At 58.0% G+C, this 11,512-nt stretch overlaps 3 protein-coding genes across 3 annotated transcripts; 1 reads left to right on the forward strand and 2 right to left on the reverse strand.

Annotated features, from left to right (window-relative positions):
- Window positions 1-403: 403 nt before the first annotated feature.
- Window positions 404-2,191, reverse strand: PG985_011692 (Zn-dependent exopeptidase; the record flags this gene model as incomplete). Its single annotated transcript, XM_066831459.1, has 3 exons — window positions 404-787; window positions 904-1,071; window positions 1,163-2,191. The coding sequence occupies 3 exons, from the start codon at window positions 2,189-2,191 to the stop codon at window positions 404-406; spliced, it is 1,581 nt and encodes a 526-aa protein (XP_066679509.1).
- Window positions 2,192-3,565: 1,374 nt separating this feature from the next.
- Window positions 3,566-6,091, reverse strand: PG985_011693 (patatin-domain-containing protein; the record flags this gene model as incomplete). The annotated part of the gene is made up of 1 exon (XM_066831460.1): window positions 3,566-6,091. The coding sequence occupies one exon, from the start codon at window positions 6,089-6,091 to the stop codon at window positions 3,566-3,568; it is 2,526 nt and encodes an 841-aa protein (XP_066679510.1).
- Window positions 6,092-9,515: 3,424 nt separating this feature from the next.
- Window positions 9,516-11,465, forward strand: PG985_011694 (heterokaryon incompatibility protein-domain-containing protein; the record flags this gene model as incomplete). The annotated part of the gene is made up of 1 exon (XM_066831461.1): window positions 9,516-11,465. The coding sequence occupies one exon, from the start codon at window positions 9,516-9,518 to the stop codon at window positions 11,463-11,465; it is 1,950 nt and encodes a 649-aa protein (XP_066679511.1).
- Between the last annotated feature and the right edge of the window lie 47 nt (window positions 11,466-11,512).

The following is an 11,512-nucleotide window of genomic DNA, read 5'->3' on the forward strand; positions in this document are numbered from 1 at the left end:
TCTGTCATTCCATCATTGATCAATTCATTGGCCGTCAGTCTTGCCATGTCTGGCCAATGGCTCTTACACTGACCATCTCACCGCCGCGTGTAGTTACCCAACCTACCACCAAGTGACCTTGAGACCGGGAAAACGGCGCCACAGTGACGGCACAACGAGACAAGTCGACTGCGACCAACTAAAACATCAACCATGCATTTCTAACATATTGCATAGGGGCTTTATTCAAACTTGTTCTATAATATCTCACTGATCCCGCTGAGTGGTGGTATGGGCATAATGATTCCATGCGTCTAAGAACATAAACGTCTTATAGCTAGATGTGACAGGGGCTAAGCATCTATGGCCGTTATCGAAATGCGCCCATCCGCCCATCTCTCCTGATCTCCTATCCTCACCCCCCTCACATCAACTCCCCCACATCCCCACAAGCCCCCGCATGCGCATGCGCGTGCGCATGTCCATGTCCATGCCCCGCCACGTCGTCTCGCGCCGCCGCCTGGTGGAGGGCCTGGTGCCGGTCCGCGCTCCAGCGCCGCTGCGGCAGCTGGACGGCCGGCAGGCTCGACCAGCTCATGGCGTACTTGGCGACCGAGTTGGCGATGGCCTTGGAATTGACCAGGAAGGCGTCCCGGGCCAGGTTGTCGATGGTGTCGCCCGCCTGGTGGTAGTTGGCGTCGAGGGGCGCGCCGGCCTCGCCGCCGAACAGGGCCGCTTCTTCGGGGGTCTTGAGGACTTCGGCGCCGGTGAAGAGGCCGCCGGAGGGGATGCCGTTTTCGATGAAGCCCTGGGGGTTTCCTTGCGTCAGTAGAGGTTTGGGGGGAGTATTTGGTGAAGGGGGTTAAATGAGTTCCCGCATCCCTGGAAGTCAAGAAGAGAGAAGGACGGGACGATGAAACGTACAGCGTAGTCGGACCGCCCGCTGAAGACGGACGGCACCGAGGGCAGGCCGTTGGCCTTGAAGAAGTCCTCGAAGTCGCGCTCAATCTGGTCGGACCCCGCGGGGCCGGAGAAGTTGAAGGCGCTGCCGTCGCCGTCGTAGATGCCGTAGACGTAGTTGGGGCTGGCGATCTATTCCTCGTATTTCACGGTCAGTGTCAACAACGCCAAGTAGCGAAGTGGAAAGGGGGCTCGGTATCCTTCTCGCTCATACAGCACATACCATGTCAAAGTTGAGATACGCCCGAATCTTGCCAATCTCCGCCTCGCCCGTCCGGTTGAGCTGCTTGACGTAGTAAAACGACCCGAGCTTGCCGAACTCCTCGGCGCCCCAGAAGGCGAAGCGCACCGCGTTCTTGATTTGAAACTGGGCAAGGGCCCGCGCCACGGCCCACACCCCCACGGACCCGGACCCGTCGTCGTTGATCCCCGGCCCCTCGTACACCGAGTCCGAGTGCCCGCCCAGCACCAGCACGTTGTCCTTGTCGCCCTGCTTCGTCTCGGCGATGACGTTGTAGTTGGTCCGGTTCTCGACGATGGACTCGATGAACAGGTCCAGCAACAGCGGTTTGTCCGGGGAGGAGGCGAGGGCCGACAAGATGGCTTCGCCCTCGTCCTGCGGGATCCCCACGATGGGCGCGTTGGCCTCGCTCTGCGATCCCAGCGTCCCCGCCACGGGGCCGGCGACGTTGTTGTACACGACCGCCGCCGCCGCCCCGGCCGCCTTGGCCAGCGACGCCTTCTTGGAGAAGTCGCACGTGCCGCGCTTCACCAAGGCGATGCCATCCGCGACCCCGGCCGGGTAATCGGCGGCCTCGCAGCCCACATTGGCGACCGCGACGACGGGGCGCGAGAGGATCTGCCCGCCCGTGCCGGCCGTGTACGTCAGGGTCTCGGGCGCGTACTCCTTTTTACTACTTCCAGAGGAGGAGGAGAGGTTCGCGGACCCGGCCGAGAAGAGCTCCACGAAGGGCTGCTTGACGACGTCGAAGTAGCCCGTCGCGCTGAGGGTGTCGTACAGCCAGTCGACGGTGGCGTTGTGGCCGCCGCCGCCGAAGGCGCGGTTGCCGCCGTGGGCGTCGGCGATGTCTTGTAGCTTCTGGCTGCCGGCCAGCAGGTCCTCGAGCTTGATGAGGGCCTGCAGGGACTCCGGGGTCACGTATGGCTTGGACGTGTCGTTGGTTCCTGCGGTGGTGGCTACGACGGCGGCTGGGGTCGCCGCGGCGGCGAAGAGGGCTGTTGTGGTCTTCATCGCAGTTGTCTTGGTCCTCTGTACCCGAGCGACGACCAATGGGAATAGACGGGGGATGGGCGAGGAGAAGTAGGAGGAGAGGGAGAGGGAAAGACGAGCAAAAGCAAGTAAAAAGAAATTGCGAGATGGGAGGGCTTCGCTCAAGGGCAAGAAGAGAAGAACAAGAAGTCGTCCAGGCCCATTTTCACAAGCAGCGAGCGGCGGCGGCAGCAGCCAGGATATTTCTACCTACCGCCAAGCCGGCCGCGTGATATGAGCTATGGCTTGGTGTTTGCCCATTATCTCCCAAGAAGGTGATTCGTCAATTCGGGGAGAGCGTCTGTACGACTCGACGTGTATTGCTTGGCTGCATAATCACGGACTCTCTCTGCCGACTCTCCTAGGAGGAGCTTCGTTCCCAAAATACCACAGTGCCCAATGTGTAGCCAAACAGCTTGCATTGGCTCAACCCCCGGTTGGGAACTGATGTAACCTTAGACGCCGGGTTTAGACAGATTTTGCCTATCTGAGTATCAATCTACATGAACCTGAGATACTTACTTGGCGACCAAAAGCCACCTCCATGGCATCGGAGAAGTGTAAGAGGGGTATAATCCTTCTAGACCTCGTCCCAGAAAGCCCGCAAGAGATAACAGACTTCGAAGCCGCATACGGAAGGAGCGCCGCCTCTTGTCCGCTTGGCCCTCGAGCAAATCCACTGTAGGCCGGCGGTGCCGCCAAGCAGGCGACCCGGGCACCTGGCTTGGCAGCTAGCCCGAAGAGGAAGGCCGGAATATTGCGCCATGGTCGGTCGCATTGACGACGACGACGACCGGAATATATCTTCATTCTGTAATCCAGGGGCAGGCACATCCAGACCAGCTTCCGTGGGTGCGTGCAATTTCGGTATGTGTATATAATAATATAATAATTTAGATGCATAATGTACCGGCTATGAACAATACGCTATAATAATAATGCATTCAATCCCTTTCTCTTGCTCTAGTGGTAACCCGTCCCTGTCCCTTTTGAAGCGGCGGGGCTCTAAAAGATGCAGCATGCTCCCATCCAACCCTTTCGCCTATTGCAGGCTGATGCGTATAGTACCAAAAACTCAAATCATTCTTGCCGAGCCGGGAAAATGCAAATGGAAGAAGCAGTCAGCTAACATGACAGATGAGGATGGAAGCTCACGAGGTGTCTCCTAATTTCGCCCAGTAAGTATCAAGTTCGCCTAGTAGCGTCCAAAATCCAAACCCAAGCTCATATCTCCATCCAACTGACACCACGATCATCATCGTCGTCCATTACAGGATATTCCGTGATATTCATCCTGTCCTGGCCGCGAGGCGTGCGATCCCCGTCAATAGAGCTGCTGCCATCATCGTCCACTAGTCAGCTCCAAAGGCCCGCGCCGGGGTCCACCGGGTCGAAGAACCCGTTCCACGAATTGCTCTCGCTGCGGCTGCGCGAGAACATGTTCTCCTTGGGCGTCGGCGCGTCGCGGGACGACTCGTCCCTCTGCTCGAACGGATGGTCGCTGTCCGTCCCCGTCTCACTAGGCGAACGGGCAATATCCAGGCCACGCGCGCTGTCGTCGCTGCGGCTGTCGATGTCCGCGTCCGACGTGCAGGGGTCGCTAGTCTCCAGCTCGGTCGAGTGGCTGGGGCCGTGGCTCGAGAATATCGTGGAGGCCTCGTCCAAGGTCGTCGTCAGATCAGGGCTGTCCTCGACCTCAGACGTCCTGAGCGCCGAAAGGGCATCGGCGGGTCCGCGCGACGTGCTATCTTGAGGAACGTCGGGTTCGACTTTGACGGGCGACGGCGGCTGAGCAAAGTCGAACGCGTTCGGCTCATTCACCGAGGACAGATGGGGCGTCGTAAGCGGGCCGGTCTGAAAGGCTTGGCTCTTAGAAAACCGCTTCAGCTTCAGCTTCGATTTCCCGTGCGACCGGCTCCGGATGGCGATCTCGAGACGCTCTTCCACATCTGTGTCATCGTCTGTCACTTTGTATGGGTCTTCTAGACGCCGCAGTGGTATTATCGGTTGTTGTACGCAACTGCCGCTCGACCGCCTATGACGCTGCTTCAACTTGTCCTTGGCCGTCACGTGGTCTATGGCAGGCAGGGTTATGTGGAAGGTTTCGTGGCCCCTGAGCGGGTTGACCAGACTGCCCGTGGCCAGGCGGCGCAAGTCAACTTGACTTTTGCTAAAAACAACCCGCGCCCGCAAAGCATGCACAGCTCTATCGAGGGCCAGCTCCACCGCGCAGCGGTCGCGTATGCGCGCCAGCTTGGGCCAGGTGGCACGTTCGCCCAAGAGACATGAACGATGCATGAAACTTATTGTGGGATTTTTCAGAATCTTGGGCAGATCCAAAAGCCCCATCGCCGGAAGGATGTTGATATCACCCGAGTACTTCTGGCTCAAAATGGAGCGCAGTTTGCTCACCAGCGTTGGGAAGATGCCGATTTCTGCCAAGATGTGCATGCGATGAAGAGCCTCTCCCTTTGCCAGCTGCGTCATGGTGGACAACCAATCTCCTTCATCGTCGTAATGCACGTTATCCTGGTTGCCCGAAATGGGATACGGCGCGTCTTCTTTGGCGAGAAACGGGACGACATGGGGGTTGACCTGAGAGACAATAAAGTGGTTGACATTGAACATCTCGGCCAGCCTCGTCATGGGCAGATCATTATCGACGGATCCATCGATCCACATCTGAGGCGTGGGATTCCACGGGGAGTGCTCCCCTGTGAGGGGGTTTTTCACCAACAACGGGGCGGCGCTGAAAACCAATGGCACCGAGCACGAGGCTGCAACCGCAGACCATATCATGACGTTGGGCGCCGTGACATAGTTGAGGAGCCGGGGAAGTTCGTAGACGGACGCAGGTGAGACGCAGATGTTGCATATTCTTCTCGTGCGGTTATACGCCTCTTGGAAGGTCATGTCGCCCAGTAGATTTCGCATCACTCGGGTCAAGTGCTTAATGTCAGACCAGTTGCCTCGCGTGAGCAGCCGTCGGACGTGATCCATAAGACGATCCTCGTTCCCTTCTTCTTCGAACACGGCCAGGTCTCCGTAAGGAAACTCCTCGAGCAGTTGGGGTATCTCGTCATCCGTCCGCGTGCACACTACAGCGCACACGATGGAGCCGGCCGATGCACCTGAGATGATGCGTGGGATCAGTTTCACCTCAAACAGCGACTTCAGAACACCAATATGGCTCATGCCAAACGTCCCGCCACCGCTCAGCAGGAGGGCGCTTCGCCCAAAACTTTGGCGCGCGAAAAGGACAGCATCGAGCAGGTCCTTGGTCTCAAGGCCTTCAGGCAAAGGGTGGGCGCTCCTATCCACCACGGCCGCAATGGTCTGTAATGTGCTGTCGACGTATCTCTCTATAAGCTTTTTGGTACCGCAGTACGCGTGCCTGTACAGATCGATGTTCCCCATGCCTCCCAAGTCTCTCGATAAAGCGGTTCGGATCAGGTGCAGCATGCCGCGCAGGTCAGCATTGATGCGGGCCGTATCCAGGTCCCGTAGTCGCGACTCGATCAGATCCGGCTGGTAGTCGCCGCTGGACGTATCGGCTTTCCACTCGTCGTTGCCTTCGAGGATGTCCAGCTCTTGCGCCGCCGTTTCCCATTGGGTATAGTTGTCGGCACTCTCTAACCTGGCCATGAGGATCTGTTTCCGCTCGTCCAGTTTCCGCTGGGCTTCCCGCTCGGCGTCGGACAGGCCATCCTTATAAGGCAGAGCCAGATTGCTCAGGCTCACGAGGGCCTTGTACAGAGACTCGGTCGCCGAGACCGCCGTGGTTTGTGTGCATATTGTATGGGACGCGGGGCCTGCCTTCGACTGGACCTTGTGAGACGAGGGCGAGCTGAGCCGGAGGTTCGGGAGAAATAGTTCGGTCATGATGGACAAGAGGAAGACGGAGTTTGGATTGGGCGAGATCGGAACGGTCGAAGCACCTGTCGGGCTAGCATCCTAAGCCCTTCTATTCTGGCGGTCTCCAGACTCGACAAGATCGAGGACCCGAGGTCCGTGGCGGTGAAGGCGCGGTCTCGATGGCGGCTCTGGCTGAAGATCGGCCGGGCGGAAGCGATGCACGGTCGTGAGTCTCGGGCCCGACAATTCAAAGGGCGGGAAGTAATGTGGTATCGCAAGGAGATTTCGGGTGGTGGTGTTTTCGCATGTGATGCGATAAGCCAGCAATAGTCCGAGGGATTGTACTTCAGAGAAAGGGACGTACGGCGAAGCGGAATGGTAGGGTATATGGGAATCGGTAGGAGAAATTACAATAACAAGGAATATATGGGGGTATTGGGTGAAACGACGTGGGAAAGGAGGTAGGCAGCTGCTGCCCAAACAGAAAGAGTAGCAGACAGTCAACAACCGTGGTGGTGACGACGACGACGAAGACGAAGAGTATTGAACGAATAGGGCGGGATGTTTTCTGACAAAGACTTATTAAAAGTGACTGGGCCCTGCAGGCCCGGAGACGTCAGAGTGGGAGCGCAGTGTTACATTAGCAGCAATTAGGCACTACAGGGTTCCTCTACAGGGGACCGAGTTGGGGTGGGCTGGCAACTGGTCTAGGGAGTTTAGCGAGACTAGCGACCTTGATCTGACGAATCGAGATCGCAGGCCGAGTTCAATTGGATGGCACCTAAGCCGAGCTGAGATCAGCGGCCGGCATCTCCAGTGGTACTCCATCTCCCCTGCTGACCCCCAGCATTTTGGCCCGCAGTGCAGCGCAGCCAGCCACAAAGGTCATCTGGCCCCCAAGCAAAGGGCCCCTTCACCCCTCAAGGTCAGGCCAGTCAGGTAGCTCTTCGACTCTGCACAACCCAATATTACCAATACCCATCACCAACCTGTACCGCTGACCTCAGAATTTGGTGGCACAGGCTGTTGTTACGTTACGCAGCACTAAAGGGTGGACAAAACTTGAAGTAGGGACCTGGCTGGCTTTCAAGTTTGCGTACTTAAGTGGTTAATATGTACCTCATGTTTCGAAGCGAGACCTGTAGAGTCTAGACACAGACTGATACAAATGCAGGTCCGGCGACTTGGACAGCTTATGCAGCACGACGCATTGGTCTGTAGTACAACATTACCATGAGCCATCCGCGGATGCTGGAAAAAAAGAATACAATCAACCCAGCTGTCCGACTCGTGACCCAGCACACCGTCTCCAGCGACAAGCAGATCCAATGGGGTGTGGACCACGGGGTCACACCAGCCCATGCTCGCGTAGTGCGGGGTGGTGTGAGACACCAGAGCCCGACATAGCTGTCTGCCAGTGCTCTGCCATCAACAACTGGCCAAAAGGGTGCAGACACTTGCTAGACTACCAGGCACTACGCAAGCCATCAGTCCATACCAAGGCGAGCCATGACTTGTGTGAGGCTGCGCTGCCTTGGAACAAACCTGTCGATCCGCTGCTTCAAGGGTAAAAAAAGAACAACTCTAACCAAAATGTCGTGCGTGAACCAGGTCAGCCTGCCAGGAGAGAAAAGCGGGAGCTAGGCAGCGCCAGCTCGTCTAATCCGTGGACATCCTGGGGGAAGGAGAAAAGCTTAAAAATGCGCCGCCGCCTCCCAGCATTCTAGTCGGAGCCAATGCCGAGCGAGATGCGTACCTCCTACGTACTTTTACATACATGTAGTGCATGCACAATCCGGCTTGCTTCCACTGGGACAGTCGTCAACAAACCGCCATCGTTCGAGGGGCATGTAGTATTGTCTGCTGGTCCTTGAAGACTCGATGTGTGTTGATGAAACTCCAGGCCTCTCCGACAGCGCCCCATCGAGATTCTCTCTTCCCCAGCCCAGGACATGCCCATTTCGCTTTTCCATCTTCTCTGGTCAATGCAGGTCACCCCGCATTCAGCCCCTCGAAAGAGTAATTGCTTCCCTCAAAGGGCAACTCGAGGCAGCGATCAATGATCCCCCGTGGGGAGAGGTTACAGCACAGAACATTTAGAGTGTTCCCGTGGGTAGCACTTCCCCGGGTTTCTGCCCGACTGGGCCTGCTCTGCGCGAGTGTGCTCAGCTGTGACATCGGAGACTCGGCTCCGCCCGCCATTTTCATGAATCATGTGAAACTCCCTATGCATTCAAAGCAAGACGAACACACCCGGCTGGCAACTTGGATCGTCGACACAATTCCTTTTCTTGCTTCTCCGACGTGCCGTCTCGAGTCAGGGTCCCCGCAATTGTTTGAATTGCTGCCAGCCATTCCCATACATATCTCATGCCCACGGACCGTAGAACTCCTTGCATGTGTAAGGCCAAAGATGACCCGGAGCTTTGTCACCTGGCCACTTGTTTCCAACATTGATGTACCTGTAGGACTTTCGGGTCAAGGGATGAAAGGTGGGCTGAAGCCAAATTGCTTACACGCGTTGGGCTACCGAAAGATGTGCAGCGCCGAATCAGGGACCCAAGTACCTACAGTACGTGCCGAGATCCCTTAACACCCTCGCCACCGCACTAGGTGTTTTTGCTAACAAACACAGAGCATTTTGAGTTACGGGATCTAAAAGGTGTTAAGGAATCTCGGCACGTACTGTAGACGAGTCCGTCAAATGTGACATTTGCTCTAGCTTACAAGTACCTAACTTGCGCAGAGCGCCAAGTGTATCATATCACGGGGCGTTCCATCACACACACGTCAAACGACCACATCTTAAACTGAATTAAAGGCTGCATATACAAACTCGCAGTTGTATTACACGAACGAACATCACAACCCGTTCGATCGAGGTATCTGAACAGGCTCACCACTTATAAATAGAAGGCAGTTAGTTGCACGTATCGCCTTGTGGCTCATCTTCGTGGGGTAAGTAAGCAGTAACGCATGCATCCATCTATCTATGCCAAATTTGGACAAGCTTGTTAGGCGTACGTCAAAACCTCAAGGATCAATCAATCGACCTTGTTTATCGAACCGGACTAAGATACTGCTCGTTTATGCTCATACCTGCGACGTGTTCCGGCTACAATACATAGCCGGTCGCCGGACGAGGTGCTCATGGTTTGTAAGGTAGCAATGGCCGCGGAGGGCCGGCCATGCTCCGTGATGCGGCCCACCTATTTTGAGCAAACACGGACCGAATCTGGATAGCATCTCGGGCACTTTCACTCGATGGATACTAGTCGAGTGGATATGTCCCTGGCGCACCATGCCTGCCCTATCTGCCATGAGGGCTAGGCGGAAAAAGCATGCATGGTTTAGTGAATTCACCGTCAGCGGAAGCGGTCAGGCATTCTGGACGGGCAGTCAGTTCCACGAAGCCCAGGAACTTGCCGCTTGGAGGATGGATATTCCCGCAATGGATACCCTCACGGGAGACGACTTCCGCGTCCTCGTCCTCCTGCCTGGCGAGAGGGACGCGCCCCTTCGCTGCGAGCTCCGCACGACGTCGCTCGCCGACCACCCGCCGTACGAGGCCCTCTCGTACGTGTGGAGCATCAAGCCCGGCCCGGCGCGCCTCGAGGTCGATGGGCAGAGCGTGGCCATCACGCAGGGCTTGGAGGACATCCTCTTCCGCCTGCGCCATGCAGCGGATCCGCGGACCCTGTGGATCGACCGGCTGTGCATCAACCAGTCCGATACCACGGAAAAGAGCGCGCAGGTCAGCCGGATGCGCGCCATCTACTCGAACTGCACGCGGGTTCTCTTGTGGATGGGCGAGCTGGACGAGGATACTCCGCTCGCGGATGCGGAAGCGGGGGTCGCGGTTCTGGAGTACATAGCGGCTCACGACCCGGGGTCTGACTCGGACTCGGAATCCGATTCCGGCTCGGATGCCAGCTCTAATTCGGATGCTAGCTCTAATTCGAAGGCCAGTTCCGGTCCGGAGACCGACCCTCACTCAGACGTTAGTTCCAATGAGGCTGTCGTACCCCCTGTTCCTGAGTGTATGAAGTCAGAAGAGTCGTTCCGAGCCGCCATGGCAGCTTTGGGTCGGATCAGTCCCAGAAAGGGCCCCTGGTGGAAACGCGTATGGACAGTGCAGGAAGCCATGCTGCCCCCAGACGCCGTATTCCTTTGGGGACCATTTTCCATCTCGTGGGATACCATGGCAGCCGCGTCGGAAGCTTGGATACGGACTTGTGACTACGAAGAAAGCATGACGGGCTCTCAGTGCGCGATGCTCCACGACCCCGGGCACCTGGGCGACACGATGGCCCACATAATCTGGATGGGGAGCTACGACAGCGACACGGGCGAGCCGCCCCTGCCGACCGCCATCAAGTGGCGGGGACGCTCCGCGACCATGCCGGTCGACAAGGTCTACGCGTTGACGGGGCTGAACGCCCCAGGCGTCCTGCCGAGAAGCGAGAAGTGCGACTATTCTCTGGACATGAGGCAAGTGTACATCAACTACACGTTGGACCTGATCCACCGAGACGGGGACGGTGGCGATCTGCATCCCCTGGTCATCGACCCCCGCCGGGAGGCCGAAGCGGACGATGAAGGAGAAAGACTTCCCCGGTGGGCCGTGGACATGCGCTCTTTCCCCAAGTACGACACCGTCCCTTGGCGGCAGCACCACTTCTACCACCGCTTCGAAGCCAACCAGGGCCTACCCCGAGATCACCCCCCAGAGTACGACGGCGAGACCCTGCGGCTGAGCGGCGTCGCCATCGACACCGTCGCCGAGGTGGGCGACGGCTACTACGTCGAGGTCGACGGCATCCACGACTACCCGCCCGTCCGCCCCATCCTGCGGGCCTGGTGGACGCAGTACTGCCGATCCCCCCTCGCGAACCTGGCCGTGGCGGACGAGGTGCTCTACTGCGGCCTCGAGCCCGGCAACTGCGATATCTACGACCGGTTCTGCCGGCTGGTCCTGGGCGAGATCCTGGGCGACGACGGCGAGCAGACCCCGCTCGAGGGGGAGGCGACCCTGGAGGACCGGCAGGACGTGGCGCGGCACCTCCGCAGCAGCACGGGGGCGGAGGACGACGAGCCGTTCGACCGCCTGCGCGTCTCCGTCGGCCGGGCTATCAAGAATCGTCGGTTCTTTGTCACGGTGGGCGGGCTCCTGGGGCTGGGGCACTTGGAGACGGAGGTCGGGGACGAGGTTTGGGTTTTTGGGCATGGGCGGGTGCCGTTTACTTTGCGTCCGCGGCGCGGCGGGGATTCCAATGCTACTACCAATGGTGACGATGACTATGATTTCGTGGGCGCTTGTCACGTCCAGGGGATCATGTTCGGGGATGAGGGGATCCGGGCGGCGGCGGAATCGGGACAGCGGATAGCACGACTCTACTGACCAGGTAGGTGGGTAGGCACGGCACACATTAAAGAGCTCGTAAGAGC

The sequence above is a fragment of the Apiospora marii genome (assembly GCF_038362585.1).
Source record: "Apiospora marii strain CBS 49790 chromosome Unknown utg000009l_segment0_segment0, whole genome shotgun sequence".
Lineage (NCBI taxonomy): Eukaryota > Fungi > Ascomycota > Sordariomycetes > Amphisphaeriales > Apiosporaceae > Apiospora > Apiospora marii.